Source organism: Carassius carassius, chromosome 19 (assembly GCF_963082965.1).
Source record: "Carassius carassius chromosome 19, fCarCar2.1, whole genome shotgun sequence".
Taxonomy (NCBI): domain Eukaryota; kingdom Metazoa; phylum Chordata; class Actinopteri; order Cypriniformes; family Cyprinidae; genus Carassius; species Carassius carassius.
In genome coordinates, this window is record NC_081773.1 from 24631252 (window position 1) to 24658241 (window position 26990).

Below are 26990 nucleotides of genomic sequence, written 5' to 3' on the forward strand. Positions count from 1 at the left end.
ATAAGGGTTTACATAGTTTTACTTATATATGGCCACACTAACAAACTGAACTTGCCTTCATTTGAGTTTAGCACATACTCTGTGACCTTGAGTATCACAGATATGATGGGCTGAGCTGTGTTATTTGATGGTAGTGAATTCTGAAGCTCTCTCATCACATTCACAATGCTGAAAATGAAAAAGAAACACCAACTGTCATTACCTGTGCATACACAAATATATTTATTGCATTTACACAAAAATTCTAAAGATTTGGGTGCTTTTTTCAAAGTCTCACCAAGGCTGCATTTATTTAATCTAAAAGACTAAAACAGTAATATATATATATATATATATATATATAATTATTTTTTATAAATTTGTGAAATATGTTTTGCCGAAGCTGAATACAGCAGCAGCTGTTGTTCCAGTTTTCAGTGTCACATGATCCTTCAGAAATCATATGTAGATTTGGTGCTCAAAAACATTTCTTTCTATTATTAATGTTGAAAACTGCTGTGCTGCTTAATATTTTTTGTATAAAAAGTTATGCGTTTCATACAATTTTGTCAGCATTTACCATGAATAGAAAGTTCAAAAGATTTGCATTTATTTAGACTTCTAAATAAATATTATGAATTACTTTAGTGTAAGTAATATTATAAATAACTTTACTGTAAATTTTATTAATTGAATGCATCTTGGCTAAATAAAAGTATTAACTTGTTAATAAGATAGATAGATAATATATATATTGCCGACCCATAACTTTTTAATTATAGTTTAGGCATGGATAGATGGATAAATTAATGAAAGGACAGATCTATTTGTTTTTCACTATCTCCTGTATATAGATGTCTTTGTCTATATACGTAATAAGCCTCTAAGTGCAGTTTGAAATTGTCTTTTAAAATTAGCATTTTTATTAGGCTCTAGGGGTGGCACGGTTCGCTGAAAAAAACCGAACCATTCCTTTCACCACACAAGGTTGGGCACATGTTTGGACCGCGGTTCAACTTAAAACTGACAAAACATCTGTAATATGGTTTGCTATAAATAGCATGCAAAACAAACTGGGTTCAACTAATATATGTTTCTGTTGATGGATGCGCATTCTGGATTCCCAGACATTACAACAATAGAGATAAGAGAGAAAAAAACTAAACAAACCATTCACTCTTGTTCAATGTGAATGCCTTATGCTGGAATATGAGAGCAGTCATTTATTCCGTCATCACCCGGGTGCTGATATCGCACGCTCACAGATGAGACCTGAACAGCACACGTTAATATGTATTTAAACTAAACTAATTTAAGCTGTCAGTTTAAACATTTAAGAGCCAGAGGACGTGAGCTCGCACGTGCAGTGAGAAGATTTGTGGGTGCGGTCATCTGAAGAGCGCAAACCTGTGCTTCAGAACGCGCGCAAATATAAGCTCTCTCTGAAGTATTGTGTTTAAATTCACACAAAAATTACGTCAAAATGCCCGTTTTGGTAAGTATCCTACAGCAGACATAGCCGGCTGAACGCAGGCCTACTGGATCAGTGCATTCTCTTAAAGTGACAGTCTTTATATTAATAGAACAGCAACAACAAAGAAATCACTCACTGCTTTTGATTAAAAAGCTTTTGTAACTTTAATAAAGAATTCTCTTTAATTTATATAGTCCAATATGCATTCTTTATTCAATTTCTGTACCTAAAAACTTATGCTAGACCTGCCTAAAAAAAAAAAAAATGAAAATCACTGTTTATTGTTTGCATCTTTACTCTATTGCATTTATTTGTGCTGTTGCTTATTGTTGGATAGAATATTCTTTTTTTTTATTAGAAAGTATAGTTTTTCCATAAACATAACACGTATCGAACTGTACCGAAGACCATGACTCTAAAACCGTGAAACAAACCGAACCATGAAAAAGTTGAACCGTGTCACCCTATAAGGCTCCTGTGACGAGTGGGGCGGGTGGGGTGATTGGAAATGAGCGACACCTGCTCGACCCACCGGTCTCGAGTCCCACAGAGGAGATGGAGGGATATAAAACCGAAGCGACGACAGTGACGGACGAGAGAGGACCAGGCCTGGACTTTATTTTGTATTTCCTTTTTATTTGTGTGTGTCAATCATCCATGAGGGGCTGACGCGCTGTTTTGTCTTTATTTTGATTATTAAAGTTTCTGTTTGAATGTCCGCCGGTTCCGCCTCCTTCTTCCCGATGATTATGAAGTTTTTTATCGTTACAGCTCCTATGTGTAGTTTCCGTAATTTCCTTATAATGGCAATGAGTAGGTTTGTTAAACTGGCATTTAAGTGAAATAACTGGACATAAACATAGGAGCCTGATAAAAATGCTTATTTTAGAATTAATTTTCAAACGGCACTTAGTGGCTTTTGCATCTGAACTCTTCAGATATATATAGTATATATAGTCTATACTTACACTTCATTCCATTTGTCTGGTCCTGCAGATTGGGAGATGGTTTGCAAATATGTTAAAATGCTGTTTTTCATGGGAACCAACACCTCAGCCACCTCTGCTGGCAAAAGGCCATGAATAGCTCCCTCTACCATCTGGATAGTCTCCTGTGTGAGGTGGTTAGCTTGCATGTTATATATATTGGGGTTCAGGATCAGCTGAAGTGAACCATTAAAAGCACCAAGAACATTGTTAATCACATCCTGAGGCAGAGCTCCAGTTCCATTTGAAACACTCTCCAGAACTACTCTGACAGTACTCATGATGGCTTCTGTGAAGTTTTCACTTTGAAGACCACCATCAGTGCTAGACACCTGTAGAGCGTAGGTTAGTCTCTGAGACACCTGTTCAGCAACATTGAGGAAGGCCTTGTCCTCAGGGGAGAGTAGGGGGGCCATGGCTTGCAAAAGTTGGTCAAGATTCACCCCAGCTGCAGCAAGATCTACAGAGCTAGCATTCCCCTGGAAGACTGCATTAAGTGCTATCGTCAATTGTTGGTTAATGATCCAGTCCTTGGTCAAGATGCCTTCATTTGAGCTCAGAAGGTTTTCCGTGAGCTTGATTATCATTGATATGATGGGCTGAGCTGTGTTGTTTGATGGTAGGGAATTCTGAAGCTCTGTCATCACATTTGCAATGCTGAAATTAGAGAAAATAACATAATCTCTCTTCCAAATATACATATAATACATATATAAAAATTTTATTAGAAAGCAACAATGAAACAGAGCGAAAGAACAATATGCAAATATACAGTCTCTACACTTACAGTTCATCCCAAAGATCAAATCCAGCTGGCTGGGAGATGTTATTCAGATAGGATAAAATGCTGTTTTTAATGGGAACCAACACCTCAGCTGCCTCCACTGGTAAAAGGTTATGAATCGCTCCCTCTACCATCTGGATAGTCTCCTGTGTTAGAGTATTAGCTTGGGCATAGCTCATATTAGGGTTCAGGATCAGCTGAAGTGAACCATTAAAAGCACCAAGAACATTGTTAATCACATCCTGAGGCAGAGCTCCAGTTTCATTTGAAACACTCTCCAGAACTACTCTGACAGTACTCATGATGGCTTCTGTGAAGTTTTCACTTTGAAGACCACCATCAGTGCTAGACACCTGTAGAGCGTAGGTTAGTCTCTGAGACACCTGTTCAGCAACATCGAGGAAGGCCTTGTCCTCAGGGGAGAGTAGGGGGGCCATGGCTTGCAAAAGTTGGTCAAGATTCACCCCAGCTGCAGCAAGATCTACAGAGCTAGCATTCCCCTGGAAGACAGTATTAAGTGCTATCGTCAATTGTTGGTTAATGATCCAGTCCTTGGTCAAGTTGCCTTCATTTGAGCTCAGAAGGTTTTCCGTGAGCTTGATTATCATTGATATGATGGGCTGAGCTGTGTTGTTTGATGGTAGGGAATTCTGAAGCTCTGTCATCACATTTGCAATGCTGAAATTAGAGAAAATAACATAATCTCTCTTCCAAATATACATAAAATACATATATTAAAATTTAATTAGAAAGCAACAATGAAACAGAGCGAAAGAACAATATCAAATATACAGTCTCTACACTTACAGTTCATTCCAAAGATCAAATCCAGCTGGCTGGGAGATGTTATTCAGATAGGATAAAATGCTGTTTTTAATGGGAACCAACACATCAGCTGCCTCTGCTGGTAAAAGGTTATGAATCGCTCCCTCTACCATCTGGATAGTCTCCTGTGTTAGGGTATTAGCTTGGGCATAGCTCATATTAGGGTTCAGGATCAGCTGAAGTGAACCATTAAAAGCACCAAGAACATTGTTAATCACATCCTGAGGCAGAGCTCCAGTTCCATTTGAAACACTCTCCAGAAATACTCTGACAGTACTCATGATGGCTTCTGTGAAGTTTTCACTTTGAAGACCACCATCAGTGCTAGACACCTGTAGAGCGTAGGTTAGTCTCTGAGACACCTGTTCAGCAACATTGAGGAAGGCCTTGTCCTCAGGGGAGAGTAGGGGGGCCATGGCTTGCAAAAGTTGGTCAAGATTCACCCCAGCTGCAGCAAGATCTACAGAGCTAGCATTCCCCTGGAAGACTGCATTAAGTGCTATCGTCAGTTGTTGGTTAATGATCCAGTCCTTGGTCAAGTTGCCTTCATTTGAGCTCAGAAGGTTTTCCGTGAGCTTGATTATCATTGATATGATGGGCTGAGCTGTGTTGTTTGATGGTAGGGAATTCTGAAGCTCTGTCATTACATTTGCAATGCTGAAATTAGAGAAAATAACATAATCTCTCTTCCAAATATACATATAATACATATATAAAAATTTTATTAGAAAGCAACAATGAAACAGAGCGAAAGAACAATATGCAAATATACAGTCTCTACACTTACAGTTCATTCCAAAGATCAAATCCAGCTGGCTGGGAGATGTTATTCAGATAGGATAAAATGCTGTTTTTAATGGGAACCAACACCTCAGCTGCCTCCGCTGGTAAAAGGGTATGAATGGCTCCCTCTACCATCTGGATAGTCTCCTGTATTAGGGTGTTAGCTTTGGCATAGCTCATATTGGTGTTCAGGATCAGCTGAAGTGAACCATTAAAAGCACCAAGAACATTGTTAATCACATCCTGAGGTTGAGCTCCAGTTTCATTTGATATACTCTTCAGAATCACTTTCACAGCACTGATGATGGCTTCTGTGAAGTTTTCACTTAGGACACCACCATCAGTGCTAGCCACCTGTAGAGCGTAGTTTACTGCCTGAGAGAACTGGTCAACAAAAACAAGGGAATCTTTATCTTCAGGATGGAGTAGGGGAGTCAAGGCTTGGAGGAGCTGCTCAAGATCCTTCCCAGGTGTTGTAATATCTACAGAGCTAATTTCCCACTGGAAAATTCTAGCAAGTGCTGTCATCACTTGTGGGTTAGTGATCCACTCCCTTGTCAAGTTGAGGTAGGTCATGATCTGAGCTTCAATTTCAGCAGGAATACTGTTGTTCATTGGGGAGCCTATAGAATCATAGAACGCCTGCTGGATCTCAAGAGTTCCTTTAATCAGTGCCAGCTCACCCTGCAGCATGGTCATGATTGTATTGGCAACTTGTACAAGATCCTCGCCTTCCAGAGGAAACCTCACATGACTCAAGCTCTGGATCTGATTCATTGCTACCGTCACCATATCTGCTTCTGCACTGTTGAGTGCCACCTGCATTTCAGTTATGCGTTTCAGTTGATGGAGAATCTCCGCAAACATACTGCCACTGGTGGCATTTCCAAGCTTGTTTAAATACCACAGTGTGATTTCTCCATACACCATCTGTGCATACTGTCTCTGCACCATCAATGTCGAGTTAATGGTGTGGTATGGGTATTGTTCTCTGAATAAATTTTTCAAGAGGTCTTCCAGAATGTTGAGCTCATTGGTAATATCAGTGATGTTCTCCACATCAAGACCCTGAAGGTTTTGTCTAATGGCTGACAGTGTTGTAATCAGCACCTCTTCTGTTAGTGCAAGTGGGTCAGATCCAGAAATGGACATGTTATTTAGTTTCTGATACTCTATTGAAATTATGTTAAGCCAATTATTAAGAGTCATTTGAGCATTCTCTGCCACAGGTATTACTCCAAGTAAACCAGAAGCAGTCTGGATTAGCTGAAGGATACATTCGGCCTGTCTATTAGCAGGAGGCTTTTGGGGAGACTGTGTGGTTTGAGTGTTCATGCATTGTGGGATTTGAAAGACCATATTCAGAGTCTTCAGTATGGATGCTGACCAATTAGAATGAATTACTGAATTGACTTGTTCTAATTCAGAATTGGTGAGATTGGAGACTTGTAAAACTTGACTGATGTTCAGGGGAGATGAATAAGCCTGCTCAAGGAGATACTGAATCTTTCTGAACATTTCCATTGAGGCTTCTGCTGGCTGGGACATGTTCCATGGCAGGAGCAGAGTGAGAACATCAAGCACAACAGGGAGAGTCATGTTACCCTGAGGTGTGATTGGGATGGTCATATTATTTTCAAATGCAAGGATTGCTCCAAGATTATCGAAGGCATTCTGGACATCAGCAACACAGTCCTGGCCAAAAGCTGAACACATCTCCAGATCTCGAATGAGGACATAAGTCTTATTTAGCACTGCTTCAAACTGATACTGCTGCACTGGAGGCAAGATGGCTCCAAGTTGGCTCAAAATTGCTTGAAGAACTGCAAAACTATCCTCTACATTTAGCATCTGGATGGACCCATTGTTCAAGACCTGAAGGATGCCCATGATGACTGTGTGCATGCTGGATGTTTGGGAACCTCCTGACAACAGGTTCTCTATCTTCCCCAGTCCAAGAGCTTCCATGATGTCATTTAACAGAGTGAGCGAGAGCTGAGTATCAAACTGTTGTGTGGACTGAATGTTGGAGAGGAGCTGAATTTCTTTATCAACTGTATTAATGAGGCTCAGCAACAAGTCTCTAAGTCTCAAGTCACTAACAAGGAGCTGATCTGGTAGGCCATTGGCAATGACTTGCTGTAAAAGTTGCATGTAACTGTTTTGGAGGAGAGCTACTGTCCCCTGGAGAGGTCTAAAATCAAATGAAAAGGTGTAATTGAAAGTCATTGTATATAATAAAATAATCTATATTGTATCACCAATGGTACTTTTATGTAATCTGATACATTTTGAATATCAAGTAAGCACATAGTTGTACATAAGTTGAATATAAAATTACTTTGGTATCAATAAATTATTTGCAGTAAATAGTCACTACCTTAACAGGCTGTCTGGTTCTCTTGACACTTCAGAGAACAAAGATTGAATCAGTGGAACAGCTGTTTCCCAGGTAAAGCCGGTCTGACAGGTGAAGGCAGATGGAAGAAGTGTGCCTGCAAAAAAGTGTGCACAATTCACTGTATATTATTTATAGTATGGCTGAAATAATTAAAAAAACTGATCATGCAATATCATTAGTGATTCTGCTATGAACTAATAGATTGATTGGAAATGATAACACTTTGCCATACATTGTCAAAGTTACACATATTTAATATCAATATATTGGCATTACTTTACAATAAAGTTTAATCTGTTCAAATGTTTTAATGCTATAGGTATCATTAACAATTATATATAATATATATATATATAATATTATATTTAAAAACATTAAATGTTATACTCTCATTTTAAGTTCCCTATTAGAACATAATTAAATTAATAAAAATAAATTAAATGTATTTATAAAAATAAATGTAAAAAAAAAATCACAATAAAAATGGTCTTAAAAATGATTAAAAAATGTTATAAAAGTCTCATTGGTATAAAATTAACAATGATATAAAAACATACAACTGCACAAAATAATCTTATATTAAGAAACAAACTGATCCAATTTATCCAATATTCATAATTTTTTACACTTACAGTTTGGTGATGCAGTGGCATTAGGTTGGTAGGTTAAAATCCAATAAGCCATATGGAAATATGGTTCCATGGAGGGCCACAGATAGCTGTTCTCAAGCAGAGAACCCATGTTCTCAAATGTACCAGTAGCCCTGTTTCACCCAAAAATTAAAAATGCAAATAAATATATAAAATGCATTTAATAAGTGATTAAGGTACTTAGCTAGGCAGAGCTCTGTTTCTACATGGACTGTTTTAGTGTGGTTCAGCATTTGATACAATTATAAACAAGCAACATCCTAGTCACATAGTAGTTATTGACAATTACTAGGTTTCTGACCTGGTCAAAAGAATCTGGGACAATCCAACTGAAATGTTCCCCGGGATCCAAGCTGCAAAATAGTTCTCATTAACCACAGTTTGCAAGTTCTGGAGGGCAGTGACATACTGCAGGGAGGTTGTGTACAGGCTGTGCCACTCTGCCATAAGTATTGAGGGTGTGACATTGTACATTTCAGCTCCATACACAGCACCAACCATCTGCCGGACCTGTGAAAACACATTTAGTTTAGTCAGTAATATAATGGTTAATTTCCATTTTTTTGTCAAATAATAACAAAGTTAGAAACGTTCTGGTCATCACTTCTTAATACATCTCCTTACCTTCTCAGTTACTGGCGAAAGTGATTTTAACAGCATTTCCTCAAGACGTGTGTCATTTCCATCACAAACTAGAGTGCCCCACAACTGAATGTCTATAGGGCTGTATGTTGACATCCAAGCCCAGGGAGCAGAAATGTCTTTGCAGCTAGTGTGACCCTCTAGAACCTGTTTGAAAATATTAGAGGATACCCAATATGACAAACGAAGACTAATGAAAACTACAAGAAGCACACACTTAGACTTTTTTGACCTACATTAGCCACGGTTTGCACAATAGAGTCCATGGCATGGTCAGCCCAGGCCTTAGCAAAGGTCTCATTCTGCATTAGAGAAAGGAAGACCTCCTGGACATACTTGGCATCCCTCAGGACCATGTCAATGAATGCTGTGAAACAGATAATGATAATTTAGTCAATTAGTGCATCAAGCATTTGAAGTTGTTTGCATTGCATAATTCTCTACACATGTTGATACATACGTAGCTGTACTTCCATTGCAGCTCTCGCCACCTGCATGGATGAATGGCCAGCCATCATGAAAGTCTGAATGTATTCCCAGCCAGGCATGCCTTGAAGAAAATCAAATGCTGTAGTGCTTAATCCGAAGACTCTGTATGGGAAAAAAGTGAATAAGTTGGACATTAGATTCAAGACCTTTAAAAACAGACTTGTTTTCCTCATTCAGATGTCAAAATGAAAAAAGATATGTACAAGAACCTGGTTTTGTTTGTTATATAAAATCCATATTCATAAAAAGAGTAGTGGACTAATACTTAAACTCTCTTGCTAAACCAGCAGTTACAAGCAGTTGCACAATGTCAATGTAGGTGAAAACATCTGTACAGAAAGCATCTGTATAGTTTGACTCAAAAGTAAAAAAAAAAAAAAAAAACTTCATCCTAGAAGTAAACTGGATTTCAAGCACAAATTCATCTGTCACATGGCATAAACAAACCAGAATTTGAAGATGCCACCACAGACAGGGTGTGTGACATGCGCTCTTTCTCAAAAACTAGCAACAAAAACTATGAGAGGTAAGAGAAAATACAACCCATAAAATACAATAAATATGGGTTTGACACTGTTTTGGGTCAACCCCTTGATGTGAAATACAGATCCAAAAGGATAACTGTATTTGTTACAGAAAAACAGATCAGTTTCACATTTACTGCTATCTAATTCCATCTAAACACATGCAAAGTAGTCAGGGTTGACATACAATTGTTCCCCCAGGCTCTGTGGCTGAGCATCACTGCTGCGCTGGGACCTAGTGTGTTTGAGAACAGCATCCAGGCTCGATGGAGAGACTAGGCCCAGCAAGGTACTGAACACCTCCTGAGAGAAGGCCAAGTCTGCCGAGGCAGAGGTCTGACTCCAGTTCAACAGCACCTGTAGGGATGAGGCATGAAGATGTTATTAGTACAGATGTATTTAGTAACAGCATGCATAATTTAAATGTAATGGAGAGTTAAAGGCTTATGCAAGTGGGTTTGTTCCAAATATAGTATGCAATATTTGTGACCCTGGACCACAAAACTAGTCTTAAGTGTAATTTTTTTCAAAATTGTGATTTAGACATAATCTGAAAGGTGAATAAATAAGCTTTCCAGTGATTTATGTTTTGTTAGGATCAGAAGATTTTTGGCCGAGGTACCAATACAAAAAAATCTAAATACTGAGAAAATCACCTTCGAAGTAGTCCAACTGAATTCTTAGCAATGCATATTACTACTCAAAAATTATGTTTTGATACATTTACAGTATGAAATTTCCAAAATATCTTCATGGAATATGGTCTTTACTTAATATCCTAATGATTTTTGGCATAAAAAAATCGATCATTTTGACCTGTACAATGTTTTTTTGGCTATTGCTAAAAATATACCCCAGCGAATTAAGACTGGTTTTGTGCTCCAGTGTCACATTTGTATGTAATTGTCACCGTAACAGTCCTACTAATTACTCTGAATGGTATTTGTCATATGCTGCATAACTTTTGAATTTAAAATCATGGTGATTGGATATTGTTGTGGAGTTCCCTCTGTGGTGAGGGGAATATCTAATTGGTGTTCTCTGAGGACTGCTGCATATACATGCTTTTTATGCAATCAGTCTCAGGGCTCTAAGCTTGTTGTTTTGTGTTTAGACTGAGCTGGTTTCCTGGGTAACAAGTGCAACTGATGTTTGTGTGTTTTCCCACAAGATAGAAGGTAGGGAAGAGGAACTGCAAATGAGTGTATTTCACCCTCTCCACTACAACACAGGTTAGTAAAGTACAAGGAAAAAGTGTATTGTATGTTTAATAAGGCTTATTTCTTAAAATATAAAAACCGTATTAGTAAATAGCTATATTTAAGAAATGTACCTGTTCAACAACTTTCCAAGTATTTATCCCTTCAAATATCTTGCCCACTTCCCAACTCCAACAATAGGATCCGGTGATGTTTTGGTCACACAAAAAGGTGCGAAAGTCTGCCTCATTGAACAGCACTTGAATCTGAGAAGATCAAAATATGTGTGAATTATTGTGTAGTTATTTGTGTTTGTTTATACAGTAATATCCTAACCCCTAATCTTTTAAACAATATAAAACATTTGGCCTGGTTCTCCCAAAACCTAGCCTACGTACGCAACATTAGAGCATTATATGTCAATCTCCATGTGAAAAAATGTTGCAACATATCTTTTGTAAATAGTATTTTTTTTGTGCGTCATTGCTAATCAAGCTCTCATTTTGTCAATGTATGCCATTTTGTCAATTTATGCAATTTCTCCATAATGAAAAGTTAAGAATAAATACTAAAAACTCATACAATAAATACATTTATCAATTAAGAGTTTAATATATAAGATATAATATATAAGAGTTTATATTATAATAATACACAAGACAACTTTTGATGCATGCATATATATATATATATATATATACACACACACATATATATATATACACACACACACACTGTTGGATGTAAACATTAATGTAAAAATTAAACATAAGTTAAAGTGTGAAAAATTGTTTCAAAGGAATTTATTTTCTCAGTGTCTATGGAGCTAATGGCTTTGAACATAGTTGGATAAACACTCCTTTTCTGAACAAAGAACCTGCGCTAAGCAACCATGAAAAGCCTACCTTATCAAGAGGAATCTGGATTTGGTTGATAAGGTCTCTTATGTCGGAGCTAAGTAGAGGAATGTTGCTTGGGGTAACAACATCACTCAGTTTGACATACACACCTGTTTAAAACAAGAGAAAAATGTAACTGCACTTTTGACCAACATATGAGAGCTCTTGAGGCAGACAGTATTCTAAAACACTTGAAAGATGCATGTGAATCTACATTTTGGGGAACATGCTGGTCAGAATACCAGAGTGTAAGTTAATTCTAAAGTGTGTCATATCTGTGTCAGTAGCATGAGAAATGGTTTTGTTTTTAAACTTGTTTCTGGAACACTTCCCCTGCTTCCCAATAGTCAAACAACCAGATGATTAACCTATGAATGGCTTGAATATGAATATCTGGGCATATTAAACCAGGATAAAAAGTATCCTGGTTCAGTTTTAAGTACTCATATGATAAAATACCCTTAGCTTTCTTTTATGAGAACAGGCTGTAATAGTCATGTGATGGTAATTTTTCCCCTTGCCAAGTAGAATGCTCACCTTTGTTAAGACAGGGTGTGGTGCACATAGAACACGTATTCCAGACTGGTTTTGACAATAGACTCATTAGTCTCTAAATCCCCTAATAATCAACATCTCCCCTAAGATAGTAAGCAACCTGGCAGCCAGCAACCTGAGGTTAAGAACCTTACTCAAAGGCAGAATGGTAGTAACCTTACATGTTCTGTATAACAACCTTGCCTGTTTGTCCTTCTCTAATGAAAATATATTAAAAACTCTCATACAATAAATTCAACATGTCCATATAACAAACTAGAATGAACCCCTTTTTTGATACTTTAAAGGTGATTTTTCTGTCCTTTTTGAAACATGGCAGTAACTGTAACTGCTTTTATTTAAATGGGTGTAGATTTTTCTGTATGCTTCAAACCAGTTCTGGAATAAATACAGGTTTGAAACAACATGAGGCTCATCACATAACCTGTTGCCCTGGCTGAAACTTTCCTAGCCCAAAATTTCTTTAAAATGAGACATGTTCATCCCTAAGCAGCCTGTGAGTGCCAGTACAAAAGGAAATATATATATATATGTGTGTGTGTGTGAAACTACTTTCAGCTTAAATGATTGGGCATTGTCTTGTAATAAAGGAAATGGCAGTACTTTAAATAGGTTGCTACAAATGCCATGCAGCTCACAAAAGATGTCCAGCTTGTTGTCTTCAACATACCTCTCCCTTTCCAAGCACTCATGTAGTTGAGAAAACCAATGCCTTTTGTGATGACTGGATTTGTGACAGCAGTAGAGATGTTGGTCAGAGGGAAATTCCTCTGGATAAATGTCAAGACACTAAATGCAAATAAGAGAGGCTGAGATTCTTTGAAACCAGTCAACAAACACAAACATGCAAGTCACACATAATTAGAATGTGTAGTGTTGTGGATAAACACTGAATTTGGAAAATCAAGCTGGGCAACCACATACTAATATGGGTATAGAATTCCTAGAACCAAAAAATATACAACATACTTATTTTTGTTATAGGATTATTTGATGGATAGAAAGAGAATAGCATATATTAAAAATAAAAATAATTTGTAGCATTATAAATGTCTTTAAACTTTTGATCAGTTTAATGCATACTATATGAATAAAAGTATTAATAAAAAAAAGTCCTAAACATTTGAATAGTAGTACATGCGAGCAATTGTGAGCTTAACACTGACTTTTTAAGATCTTGCAATTCCTCTGCTCCAGCCTTTAATATCTCTTCATCTGACGGCTTTAGGAAGAGATCAGGCAAGCCAAGTAGGAAGTCCCACACTGACGTCTCCTGTTGAAGCATATCTAAGACCACCACAGTTCCTCCAATTGATCCCAATACTTCTGTCGGGTTATTGAGCAGCATTTCTGTCAGCACCTGGCGACCCACACAAGTAAACAGATGAACATCCAAGTGATGTCTAATGGTTCATTTAATGACTCTTTTATTGGGCATATGTGGGCATAATGTGACTAGACTGAGGTGGAGGAGGTCTGACCCCACCTGGTTCAGGGTAAGCAAGGATGCTTCCAGAACAGTGTCGTTGGAGCTGCAGAAGTTTATTAAGCCTTGTGTAAAGAGATCCTGGGTACTGTCTGATGTGTTGATGGCAGTCATGGAGAAGCTGCATAAGGATTTTTTCAAGACGCTCACAGATTCCCAAACGGACTCCATTGTCTACAAAAAAGACAAAGAAAATCAGTGATGTAAGCAACTGGACTTTGAAGAATGGTGATATTTTAAAGAATGTTGGTAACCATACTGGTAGTTGCTGGAAGCCATTGAATTACTTAGTATGGAAACAAATACTGTGGAAGTCAATGGCTACCAGTAAATGTTTGGTTTCAACTTTCTCTAGAATATCTTCTTTTGTTTTCAACAGGAGATAAAAAAATCCATACTGGTTTGGAACAACATACAGGTGAGTAAAAATAAACAACAAATTAATTTTAAGTGAACTATTTAAGTATCCACATTGCATGAGAAAATATACAGTGAAATGGTAGCACTTTAATTCAATGTGTCCTTGTTACATTTACCTAATATTATAATAACAATGCATAATTACATGCAAGTAACCCCAAGACAAACCTAATTCTCACCTTAACCATATAGTAAGTACATGTAGTTTATTAATATTACTCACTACTGAAATGTACAATTACACTGTCAAAAGGACACTAAATAGAAGTGTAACCATTGAAATCATAATGGACTTTTTAATGGACCAGTACACAAAATACACATTGATTACTATTAATATTACAACAACAACAATAAAAATGTCTGCGTATATATTATGTATATATGTATATATATAAAAAGAAAAAAAAAAAGAAAAGATTCATCACTGACCTGATCAACCACTGCAGTGTTGTTAAACGTTTGCATGACTGTCACATTGGGTAAGTTTTGAAAGCTGGAATCTTAAAATATTGTAAACAACACAGTTAAAAACACTGACACATTATCAGTTCTTTAACACCAAGTAGTTCTGCATTAAAATACAGACAAAAATGTACATACTGAGCATCCTATCCCATAGCCCTAGGAGCTCTGGATTTGATGTATCCCTTTTAAGGATTGAGTGAATCAGTCCTCCCTTCTGTAGATGGGCCAGTGGAGGTAGGTCATGAAATAGTGCTGATAGACTGAAATATAAAGAGTATCCATGGGTATATACAGTACAAGAACAATAATGAACTCACATTAAACTATAACTAAACTTTTGCATAGTCATGGCAAAAATATCAGCACCCTTGGTAAATATGATCAAAGGCGGTTGTGAAAATTAATCTGTGTTGTTAATCCTTTTGATCTTTTATAAAAAAAGAATAACGTGTGCTTATATCGTTCTAATGCACGGTGAGGAGGAGAGTTTAAGTGGCCAAAGACTCTCCAAGGACCACAGTCTCTGGATCAGGAAACCTTAAAAGAATTGTCAAATGGCACCTACATGACCACATCATGTGGAACTTCAAACGAGACTGGCTTACATGGTTAGATGAAACTAAAAAGTTTGCTTTTTAGCAGCAAACTACGGTGCCCGTAAAGTGACTTGTTCGGTTTACTTAGTTTTGTCGTGGCCATGACACAATAACTCGTGGGAACGTGATAATATGTCGTGGCCACGAGATTGTTTTGTCGAGGTAACGACATCCTTATGTCTTGTCCTCGAGATGCTATGTTGAGGGAACAACATCCATTTCTCGTGGCCACGACTTCTTATGTTGAGGGAAGTTCAGGGAACGACATGTCAATGTATGCCATGAGTTTTTCTCATGGCCACGAGTTTAATGCGTAAACAAACCTGCATGACCATAGCAACCCGGGATTATCAGAGATGGATTCATTAATATTTTATCTTGAATTAAGTAATTATTATATTAACCATATGCTTTGGCTACCGGGCTGTATTACATGCGATTGTCAGCATTCAAATGAAGTTTATCATAAATAAATATAATATATAAACATAAAACATAAAGTGCATAATAAAATATAAAAACTTTTTTTACCCATCCTACGGTCTTGTAAGTCCATTAACTGATAGTCTTTCCCTGTAATATGTGTACATTATTACTATTATTAGCCTATTATTATTGGTTATTTTTTTTCATTTAGTCTATATTCTTTTTTTTTTTTTTGCTTCAATTTCGATCTCTTTACTTAACATTCTAAATACTTTTGTAAATAATAGCGTACTATAAATGCTCGACATTAACATAAAATGCCATAATGTAAATGCATAAATTTTATATGTATAAATAATATAATAATTTCGTAATTCAAAATAAAATATGAATGAATCCATCTCTGATACTCCCGGGTTACTATGGTCACGCAGGTTTGTTTAGGCATTAAACTCGTGGCCACAAGAAAAACATCTAGTTCCCTCAAAATAGGAAGTCGTGGTCACGAGAAATGGATGTTGTTCCCTCAACATAGCATCTCGAGGCCACGACATAAGGATGTCGTTACCTCGAGAAAATGATCTCGTGGCCACGACATAATATGGCGTTCCCACGAGTTAATATGACGTTCCCACAAATTAATATCTCGTGGCCACGACATATTATCACGTTCCCATGAGTTATTATGTCATGGCCACAACAAAACTAAGTAAACCGAACAAGTCACCCTACGGGCACCGTAGCAAACAATAAAGATGGGTTTGGTGAAAAAATGGATAAAAAGTACCCCATGTGTACAATGAAATATACTGCAGTATTTTTGATGTTGTGCGCCTATATTTCTGCTGGTGGTCTTGGCCATCTTATTTAGATACATGGCACCATGGTTTCTATCAAATTCCAACAGATAAAAAAATCAAAAAGTGACTGACTCTGTTAGAAATCTTATAATGGGCCATGTTTGGATCCTCCAACCATACAATAATCCAAACACAAACCTTAAAAACAACACAAAAATGGGTCACTGAGCACAAAACCAAGCTTCTGCTATAGCTATTCCAGTCCTCTGACCTGAACCTTATAGAAAATGAGTGTGGTGAACTGAAGAGAAGAAGCACCAACATGGAAATGGGACTCTAAAGGGTCTGGAGTGATTCTGGATGAAGGAATGGTCTCTGATCTCTTGTCAGGTGTTCTCTAACCTCATCAGGCATTATAGGAGAACATTTAGAGCCATTAAACTGGCAAATGGTTTCAAAAAGTATTGAATAAAAGTGTGCTGTTAATTGTGGCCAATGTGTATTAGAGAAAAAATATATCTTTTATGGTGATACTTTTCCCCATTTTAAATTCTCATTATCCAACGAAAGGTTCGATTTTTGTAAATGTTTTAATATAAAAGATCATAAGGATTAATACAGATACATTTTCACAGCCTTTTTTTGATCATATTTACCAAGGGTGCCGATATTTTTGGCCATGTATATGACTGTATATGGTTATAACATATGTAACAAGGTTATAACATAGACATGTATTGTTATGTAAATGCTGATGTCTTTGCACAAGCCTACACAAAAAAGAAACATGATAGACAAATTATTTAAAAGCACACGTCACAGTGAAAGATAAAGCATTATTTAACGATAACTAGGTAAAGGATTACACAAACAAGTCCTGTGAATTTAAACCCTCCTACACATTATGAGCTGGTAGCGAGTTTGTTCAGAGCGCACAAAGAAATTGAATTAATAAAAGAAAGTAGAAAAGAAGGAATGCTGCGATGGGAGTCTCTGCCACCCCCTTATTTTGAAATATATGTATTTTTTCAAAAACTCAAAATCTTTTGTGGTGTATATTAAAGAAAAATTGTGTCTTAAAAGCCTCTTCTATATTTTTTCAAACTTTCTTCAACTAAATTAACACATTTTTTATCAAATATTTACTCTTTTACAGTTGTAAACTTTTATCTATTTTATTTTGTTTTACTTTATTTTATAGAGCAATTCCAATGAAAAATTTTAAGCAATAATCGTTAATTCTTAAATTTAAATACTCTTTTTTTTTTTACTTTGTTCATTTACATCTTAGATGTCTAAAATGAATGTTTTTATCTGAAAGAAAGTGGACTGAATGTACTGAATGGTTTTTACATTTTCTTTCTCCTTTTGTGTTTCACAAGAAAGAAACTGTCTTACAGATTTTGAGCGATGATGGATAGATCATAACAGAGATCAATTGAAAGAACATTATCTTAATTATCTACAAACAATGTAATATATGGAACTATACCACAGTACTTTAGACACTTTTGTACTTATAATCATGCACTTCAAAATCAAAAATATACTTTTTAAGAAGTAGCACTTTTTAAGTAGTTATAATTACAGTGTGTCTTTTTTTTTTTAAAGGAAAATAGCATTTCCATTTCACCCAACATTCTTCAGCAACAATGACTCAGCAAAGGTTTTGACTACAGAAGGTTTTATTGTTGACTCAACCTGCAGATGACACACAGCAATAAAAGAACCGTTGAACAAACAGGTTTAGTCAACATTTCTCTATACAGTAGCCAAAAGCTGATCAACTGATTAAATAAGAGAATTCTTAGCTTTATGAATACTGACTAAGGCAAAGGGGACAGCGATGTCACAGGACGTGCAGTGTTTTGCCATGAGGTCTATTTATCATCTCATTGTGACGCATCAACCTAGGGGTGTGGGCATTGTCATTTTGAACTGAGACATCTTTATCAGACATCTACAGAGCATGGATTTAGGGTCCTGGCTCATAAATGTATCACCATTAAAGTTCACATCTGAAGTTCATCATAATACTGAAATCAAAATTTAAAAAAGTCCACACCTCAGGTTTTCTGATGAAACAACTGAAAGGTTAAGATAATATTTCTGGAAATGTGTTATTTTGCACATGCATTACCTGTGAGATTCAGCATCCCTGCGGTGGCGACGAGCTGTGTTCCAGTACGATTTGGACTGTCCTTCTGTTAGGTAGGATTTGCTGGTGCATATACTGTCGGTGCTACACATGAGTGTTTGCAGGAAAGGAAAGAACCCAGCGCTCGGAAGATTTCTAGGCGCCACATAGCCTGAAAGAAACAGCACAGAGTTGAACTTTTGTTGCTGAGAGGGATAGGGTTAAAAAATTTAAATGGGAAAATTATGTAGAATGTAAGATGCGCATGAATTTGAGACTTGGGGAAATGTATCATTTCACCACATGCTCTTCAGTGAATGGATGCCAGTAGAATGAGAGTCGAAACAGCTGATAAAAACATCACAATAATCCCCAAGTAATCCACACGACTCCAGTCCATCAGTTAACATTTTGTGAAGTAAAATGTAGAGTTTTTGTGCAAACAGATCCATCGAATAATTTTTACTTTAAGCTGTCACTCACTTCTGGCCAAAATATGCATCTATAATCCATAATAATGCTTCATCCAGTGCTTGATCTTTGAACTTTTCTTTTCTGATTCAAACAAAATGACTTTTCCACTGTAGACAGCAATATTATAGATAAACCATTTTACCTGGAAGCAAGGCAAGGCAAGTTTATTTACATAGCACATTTCATACACAATGCTAATTCAAAGTGCTTAACATAAAATAAAGTAAAATAGTCATGAAGAAATAATAAAACAAAAATAAAAACAAGCAATTTTAAAACTTTGGAAATGAAAAATTGACTTATTTAAAATGAATTTAAAACAGTTAAAAATAGAAAATGATTTTACATAAAATACAGTGAATACATCAAATACAGTGAAATCGGTCCGGACATTGCACAGTGCTCATTCAATAAATGTACAGCTAAATAGATGAGTTTTGAGTCTCGATTTAAATGTGACTAGTGTTTTAGCACATCTGATCTCTTCTGGAAGCTGATTCCAGCTGCGGGCGGCATAGTAACTAAAGGCGGACTCCCCTTGTTTTGTGTGAACCCTTGGTATTTCTAACTGACTCGATCCTAATGATCTGAGTGGTCTGTTAGGCTTATATTCAGTGAGCATATCTGCAATATATTTCGGTCCTACTGTAGGTCATGAGTGATTTATTTACAAGTAAAAGCACTTTAAAATCAATCCTAAATGTAACTGGAAGCCAGTTTAAGGACCTGAGGAGTGGTGTGATATTCTCAGATTTTCTGGTTCTAGTCAGAATCCTGGCAGCAGCGTTCTGGGTGAGCTAATGGTCTTTTTGGGAAGTCAAGTGAGGAGCCCATTACAATAGTCCACCCTGCTGGTGATAAAGGCATGAACAAGTTTCTCCAAGTCTTGACTGGAAACAAGACATCTAATATATCAAATTTATAGGCGGGAGTTGTGTGGATTACTTGTAGTATATCATGATGTTCTTATCAGCTGTCTGGACTCTCATTCTGACGGCACCCATTCTCTGCAGAGGATCTATTGGTGAGCAAGTGATGTAATGCTAAATTTCTCCAAATCTGTTCAATTGGTGAAATAAACTCATCTACTTTTATGATGGCCTGAGCATGGATTATTGACCACAGTTATTGTGTTGACATATGTTCTACTGAAATGGGACATCAGACAGAACATATCCAAATTATGATTTGCCTTTGCTTTTCTATACCATGTATATATATACCCATGTGAGCAAAATGAGTTATTACTACTTTGCTCTGTTTTCTAGGAAAAAAAGACTCCACATTTACATGCATATGCATGTGCTAAACGTTTATTAAGTCAACTTGTATATGTACACTAGATATCTAATTGCAGACTATGGTCTCTTGGCAAACCTGAGCAGACTGTGGCACTGTTTGTTCTCCACGAAAGGAAGTATTAATACTGTAGATACTTTTTCTCAAGAGAAAAATCTTATAATCAGACCAGAAAAATGTCTGTTTGTTCTCCACTTAATCACATTGCTTTCTGGGGGGAAAAAAACTATAAAGATCTCAATCATGTTTTCTCAACTTGGGTTGGTTTTCTCTCCCCAGAGTTTGATTTTCCTGTCCTGTCTGGTTTTATGGTATAGGACTTTCATAGAAACAAACACAAAAGGAGTCAAAAGAAACATTAGTATAGACTGAGAGTGACCACTTAAAAGGTTTCATACTGTACAATTATTGACCTTATGCGAAAGTTTGTCCAGCAAACAATGTTTGAATAACCCAAAGCCATAGAGAAAGATATCAAATAAACATGACATAATTGAATCCTACCTAGGGTGTAATAAGTACGCAGTACAAATGATTTGAACACTGCAACTAGACAAAGTTCTGACAACGTTTCTTGTTAGCTGGGAAGCTTTAGCACTTGTATTCTCACATTATCAAATGAGTTTTGAGTTTCTATGGATGGATATACAATTAGACAAACAGTGAGTCTGCCTGTAAAGAATAGTACAAGGCATAAGGGAGCTACTTATGTGAAAGACCAGGCTTAACAACCCAATCCTCAAGAGAAAAATGTGAAATAACAGAAAACTCCCAAAGGTCCTCCAGCTTGAAGGGGTCATATCATGCTTTTTTTAAAGATCATTATTTTGTGTATTTGGTGTAACAGAATATGTTGACATGCTTTAATGTTAAAAAAACACCTTATTTTTCAAATACTGTACTGTACATTATTGTCTCTCTCAAATGCGTAATTTTCAAGTCCCTACTTCCGACAAGCGCAATCTGCTCTTATTGGCCGGCTAACCCAGTGCATTGTTATTGGCTGAAAACCATAAGCACTCTACTGAAATGTAATGCTCCCTTTCATAATCGCAAGCTTCTTCTTTCAAAATAAATGTAAAGAGAGTTAATAATGTCAATAGTATTGCCATCAGTTCAAGCCCGAAAGGGGAACAGAGTTACGTGACCGACAGTGATGAAGCTCGTATGTGTTTGCAGTACACAAGCCACGGACGGTTAACAGCTGACTCCACTGTCTCTCTGTCTCTCTCTCTCTCTCTTTCTCTCTCTCTCTCACACACACACACACGACGTGCAAAACTCTATATTTGAACATTCAACAGCAAATACTTAAACTAATAACAAAACATACTTACAGTAACTGATTCAGAAGCGCCAAATTGTCGTGAACATTTCGGTGGCATTACACCAATATTTCCACATAGTAATATAGATATGTGTGGGCGTGTTTGAATGAGCCATTTAAGAGGGGTGTTGCAAAGTCTTAACTTTGATAAAGAATATCTCTTTGATTTTTAGACTTCAGTCTTTGCAACTTCAGGGATCTTATCTAAGCACAATCAGCTTGTAACACTCCAAATAGAAAAGAAAACTTGAAATTGCATCATATGACCACTTTAAAAAGAAAGATTACATAAATGCACAGAATACATCTTTAAACCAGTTAATCCCAAATCATATTTAAAGAAACCCGGAGGCATACTAATAATTAAACATTAAACATGAATAATGGAGATTGGGAGATTAGCAGCTGGCCATCCATTATGTACTGTAGAAATAAAACACTAGTCTAGAACATTCCCAAGCACGACATGGTGGGTAACATCAAATGTTCTCAAGAGATGACATCTGCCCGTTTAAGATTAATAAATCCAGGAAAATGAAGTAAGATACATATAAGCTACATATTTCCTTTAAGCTATGAATCAAACCAGCTTTGTAACTATTCTTTGCAGACAAGTGCAATGACAGTCCTTATGGGATAACCTGAGAATTAGTGTTTTGCTCAAGGGCATAATTGTAATAATGCAGGATTGTGAACTCATTAACTCCACAGCTTCTGACTCAGACCTTCTCAGGATTTAACCCGCAACTCTTTTGTCAGAAGCTCAGAACCTTAAACATAACCTCACACCATCTCTAACCAACTGAGAATGCCTTCAGTCACTGTCACGCCACTGAGATCACAACAAACTTACACAGATGGCTTCCTTTTGCAGTCTAAATAAAGGATGATGTGTACGTACATGTGTCTTTGAGTTTTGGTGGAAACTGTGAACGGGTGACCGCCAAGATAATAAATATCACAAGTGGCCAGACAAGGAGAGCCACCGACCAGGTCTGAAAAAATCAACAAACAAATATGCAGTTAGATTTTACTGTTGGTTATATTGTACATGGTTATTAATCTCAGAATAAAATTAAATCAATACCAATAACTGGACTATTAAGGATTACTAATAATACTAAGCTTACATATATAGCTCACCTTTTTAGATATTACTGTCTGTACTTATGTACAATCATCTAAACATATCATAGGATATGCATACTGTATCTATAGAATAACTTAAAATGAGAGTAACTGAATAAGGTTTTAAGGACACAGAGAATATTAAAGGGATAAAGCACAGCTAAGATAAAGATAAAGAGTTTAGAAATAATGCCCAGGAGTGTTAAGTTATTTTTATTACAGCAAATCAGCTTGGTGTGCAGTATGTTCTTTTACATTTTAACATTCAATATGAAAATATATTTTGTGCAGAGTCTTTATTGTTACATCTAGGCAGAAAACCTGAACCCAGAGCTCCACAGAATCAATGCTAACATTATGATTTGACTCTGGACATCAGGTTTTTGTTGTAGTTGTTCAAGTGTACAGGTGTGCAGGTTTACTCACGGGCTGCCGGATGACGCTGAGGCCATTTTTCCAGAGAAGTAGTCTTAACTGTTGTAAGAAGGAGGCCATCAGAGCAGATGTGCTGCTAGAAATGAAAGACGAGTAAAATTAAGTTTTAAAAAGTAGAAATAAAAATCAGTAATTCCAGCATGGATTCAGACCTAGACAATAAGTATTTATTCGGCAAAATTTATATTATATAATATTATTATTATGTTTAGCGGAAGTGGGACCTCAGGTAACAATTAGATAATTAAATTTCATAATCAGTTGCACTTTAATATCAAGAAGCATTTAAACATAAAAAGCATTAATAATTAACTACCACAAATGTATGTATCATTCTGAAAAATGTTTTAGTTGAAAACTTTATAGTAAATGTTTGAATGTCTTTTATTGAGTACATCTTACATCCACTGTTAAATAAATTGCTGTACTGCATAAAGTCAACAGCATGCTTTTACAGCAGGTAAAGTAGGGCACACGTTATGATAATTAATCATTGTACTATTAAAAGCTAACCATGCTTACCATGGATTGAACATTAATATTATCTGATGTTTTATTGTATGTATGTATGTGTATATGTGCTATAGCCTATATATATGCAAAGACAGATTCGCAAATAACCTGCCTGATTTATCTCAACTGCTATGTGTACCCATAAATACACATGAACTAGACGAAATGACTGGCAACATGGGTACTATTTTCTCTAATACATTAGAAGCTGTTGCCCCCATGAAATTGAAAAAGGTTAGAGAAAAACGTACTGTGCCATGGTATAACAGTAATACTCACTCTCTCAAGAAAGAAACTCGTAGACTTGAGCGCAAATGGAGAAAAACTAACTTGGAAGTTTTTAGAAATTACGTGGAAAAACATGTCCAGCTATAGACAGGCCCTAAAAACTGCCAGATCCAAGCATATCCACAAACTCATTGAAAATAACCAAAACAATCAAAGGTTTTTATTTAGCACAGTGGCTAAATTAACAAATAATCAGACGCCACCTGATTCAAATATTCCATCAACGTTTAATAGTAATGACTGAGTATGAATCCCTTCACTGATAACATAGATACACACAGATAACATCAGAAATACAATAACAAATATAGATTCTACAGCATCTAACACTTCAGTTTCATCCATCGCACCCAAAGATAAACTACAGTGCTTTACAACTATAGGACAGGAAGAGCTAAATACCTGGTAAGAACTGTAGCCGCTGCATTTTGGACTACCTGTAGTCTACCTGTAATCACTACACAAATATTTTTCTGACAATAAGTCGCACCTAAGCGCATCAGTCCAAAAATACGTTATGACGAGGAAAAAAACATATATAAGTCGCACTGGACTATAAGGCTGCATTTACACTGCAGGTCTTGATGTCCAAATCTGATTTTCTGACTATATCCGATTTTTTTGACGACCCGCTTACATCATCTTTTAAAAGTGTCCCGTATCCGATTTTTGCATTTACACTACACTGCTGAAACTACCAAACATAGACGTTCTGACCCGGAAAAGGAAGTAAAACAGCACGAAATTCAATGGATGCAGATGCAAAAAAAAATTATACAGTGTTTTGCTTTCCACAATATTTTGAAATGTCAACAAAAAAATCAGCAAAACATTGGTCTCGTACGGCGGAGAACAAAAGAGGAGCCCTTGTTGCAGCCTGGGCGAATTTCGCACCTATAATAAGTCATGTGATCTCAGTTGGTGGTGTCCACCTGAGTTGACGTCACTTTTTTAATGACATACGACTCGCATTTACTGGGGAATATCCAATTGGCACATGCATTGCATTGATACATGGCACACGCAAATGCACGTATCCGATTCATATCCAATTTATTACCACATATGAATGAGGCCTGAATCCGATCTGAGAACATCGGAATCCATGCGGTTTTTTCCTTGATAAACAAGTCGCACCTGACTATAATAAGTCGCAGGACCAGCCAAACTATGAAAAATAGTGCGACTTATAGTCCGGAAAATACGGTAACTTGAAATGAAAATTGAATTGAATATATGTTAATTTATGGAATGTTCAATACAATTTTATTACATAAATCTTATATTATTTAAAATAATGTAATATTTTATTATTTACAACAATAATAATAACTATGTAACGAAGTAAAAAAAATAAAATTTAACTTAATGAAGATAGCAAAATAATTTAATAAACAAATTTTGAAAAGATGTAAAATTTGGAACATGGAATGCCTTTAAACCTGTTATTAAACTTCTATAAACTTCTAACTTCGGTCACACTTTATTTTATGGTCCAATTCTCACTATTAACAAACCATTAAGTATAATTTTTCCTCAATAAACTCCCAATTTGCTGCTTAATAATAGTTAGTAAGGTAGTTGTTAAGTTTAGGTTTGGGGTAGGAATGTAGAATCATACAGAATAAGTGCTATAAGTATTAATAAACAACCTATATGTTAATAATAGAAATGCTAATAAGCAACTAGGTAATAGTGAGAATTGGCCACTAAAATAAAGTGTTACCCTAACTTCTTTTATTTTTCAAAAGCCTTTGTAATCAAATTGTAATGGCAAAAACACTTCATAACAGAAATAAGCAGTCCTGGGCAGTCATGGATTCATCATTGTCTTCTAGTCGCTAAATTGTGAATCTGGATCTTAAAACAAATAATATTGCTGCAATATAAGCCCCAACATTTACACAATTACATGTATAGCATTTAACCTTCTTAATGCACATTTTATCAATTGAATAACATAGAATATTTTACTTTCCCACATTAGTCAAAACATGCTGTCCCACTTTTGAAACATCCTTTTCTAAAGTGGGACCACAAAGATTTTGTTTAATAGAAAATATTATTAAAATACACATTTTAAGAATATTATTGCAAAATTTAATGTGTCTACATTCATCACAAATATAATTTGATAACAATTTAGAACATTGTTTTATTTATAACAGATTTATATCCTTAACATTAATTTAGTCTAAATCCTATGTCAATGTCATTTCAGTGAACTTTACAAGAGGTACTTGATTTTTATGGCCACATTTCTGACATAATTTCCAGAAAGTCAAGTGATTTCAATAACTTTACACCCCTGCTTGAATTCAACACCAATCTTGTTCAGTTTAATGTTGTAAAAGAAGAGATAAACGCACTGAAGCTTAGTTAGGTGTTCATTGTCCCACATTATCTAATCCACCCTAAGTGCCACTTTTTATAATAATAATAATAAAAAAAATTAATAAAATAAACCAAACGTATACACACAATAACAATAACAACACATACAAATAATAAAAGACTGATCATTTAAAGTTGCTTCCTCACTGCTTGTGTATAGTGCGCTTATTTGTCTAAAAATGCTCAAAATAATTTAATGTAAGCTTTCTTAATTGCCTTTTTTTTGTACCTCATAAAGCTAACCTGTATTTCACAACGGACGTAACTGAATATCAAATATTCACTTTATCTCACCTACAAAAGTAATAAACACGCAAACGTCAGAACTCCAAAGGTTCCATACCTCAAAAACAATATCAACTGATCAAGTTATATATTTACCTTGTTTAGTCTGGATTGGATTTGGTGTATCGTTATTGGGTCAGATGCGTTTGATATAATGAAGACATTTTGCCAGGTTATTCCTAGCAAAGAGCACTTTCCATGTGATACTGTATTCCACCAACTGACGAAAAATTAATACCAAAAGAAAATATTTAGAAACACGTATGTAGTGAGCCTAATAAGGAGAAAATTCTGAATTTCTCTCGTCAGGTGTAGACGCCGGTG

The 26990-nt window shown here is 36.0% G+C and overlaps 1 protein-coding gene across 1 annotated transcript; it reads right to left on the bottom strand.

The window, feature by feature from the left end:
- Positions 1-8: 8 nt before the first annotated feature.
- Positions 9-26990, bottom strand: LOC132095673 (uncharacterized). Its single transcript, XM_059500800.1, has 23 exons — positions 26763-26990; positions 23178-23262; positions 22525-22618; positions 18527-18695; positions 14700-14824; positions 14529-14599; positions 13677-13850; positions 13357-13550; positions 12861-12979; positions 11642-11745; positions 10871-11002; positions 9725-9894; positions 8985-9115; positions 8761-8891; positions 8507-8671; positions 8184-8392; positions 7865-7995; positions 7212-7326; positions 4836-7025; positions 4031-4705; positions 3227-3901; positions 2422-3096; positions 9-168 (listed from the first exon to the last, which is right to left on the bottom strand). Exons 2-23 carry the CDS (start codon positions 23244-23246, stop codon positions 9-11), a joined length of 6678 nt encoding a protein of 2225 aa, XP_059356783.1. The 5' UTR covers positions 23247-23262; positions 26763-26990.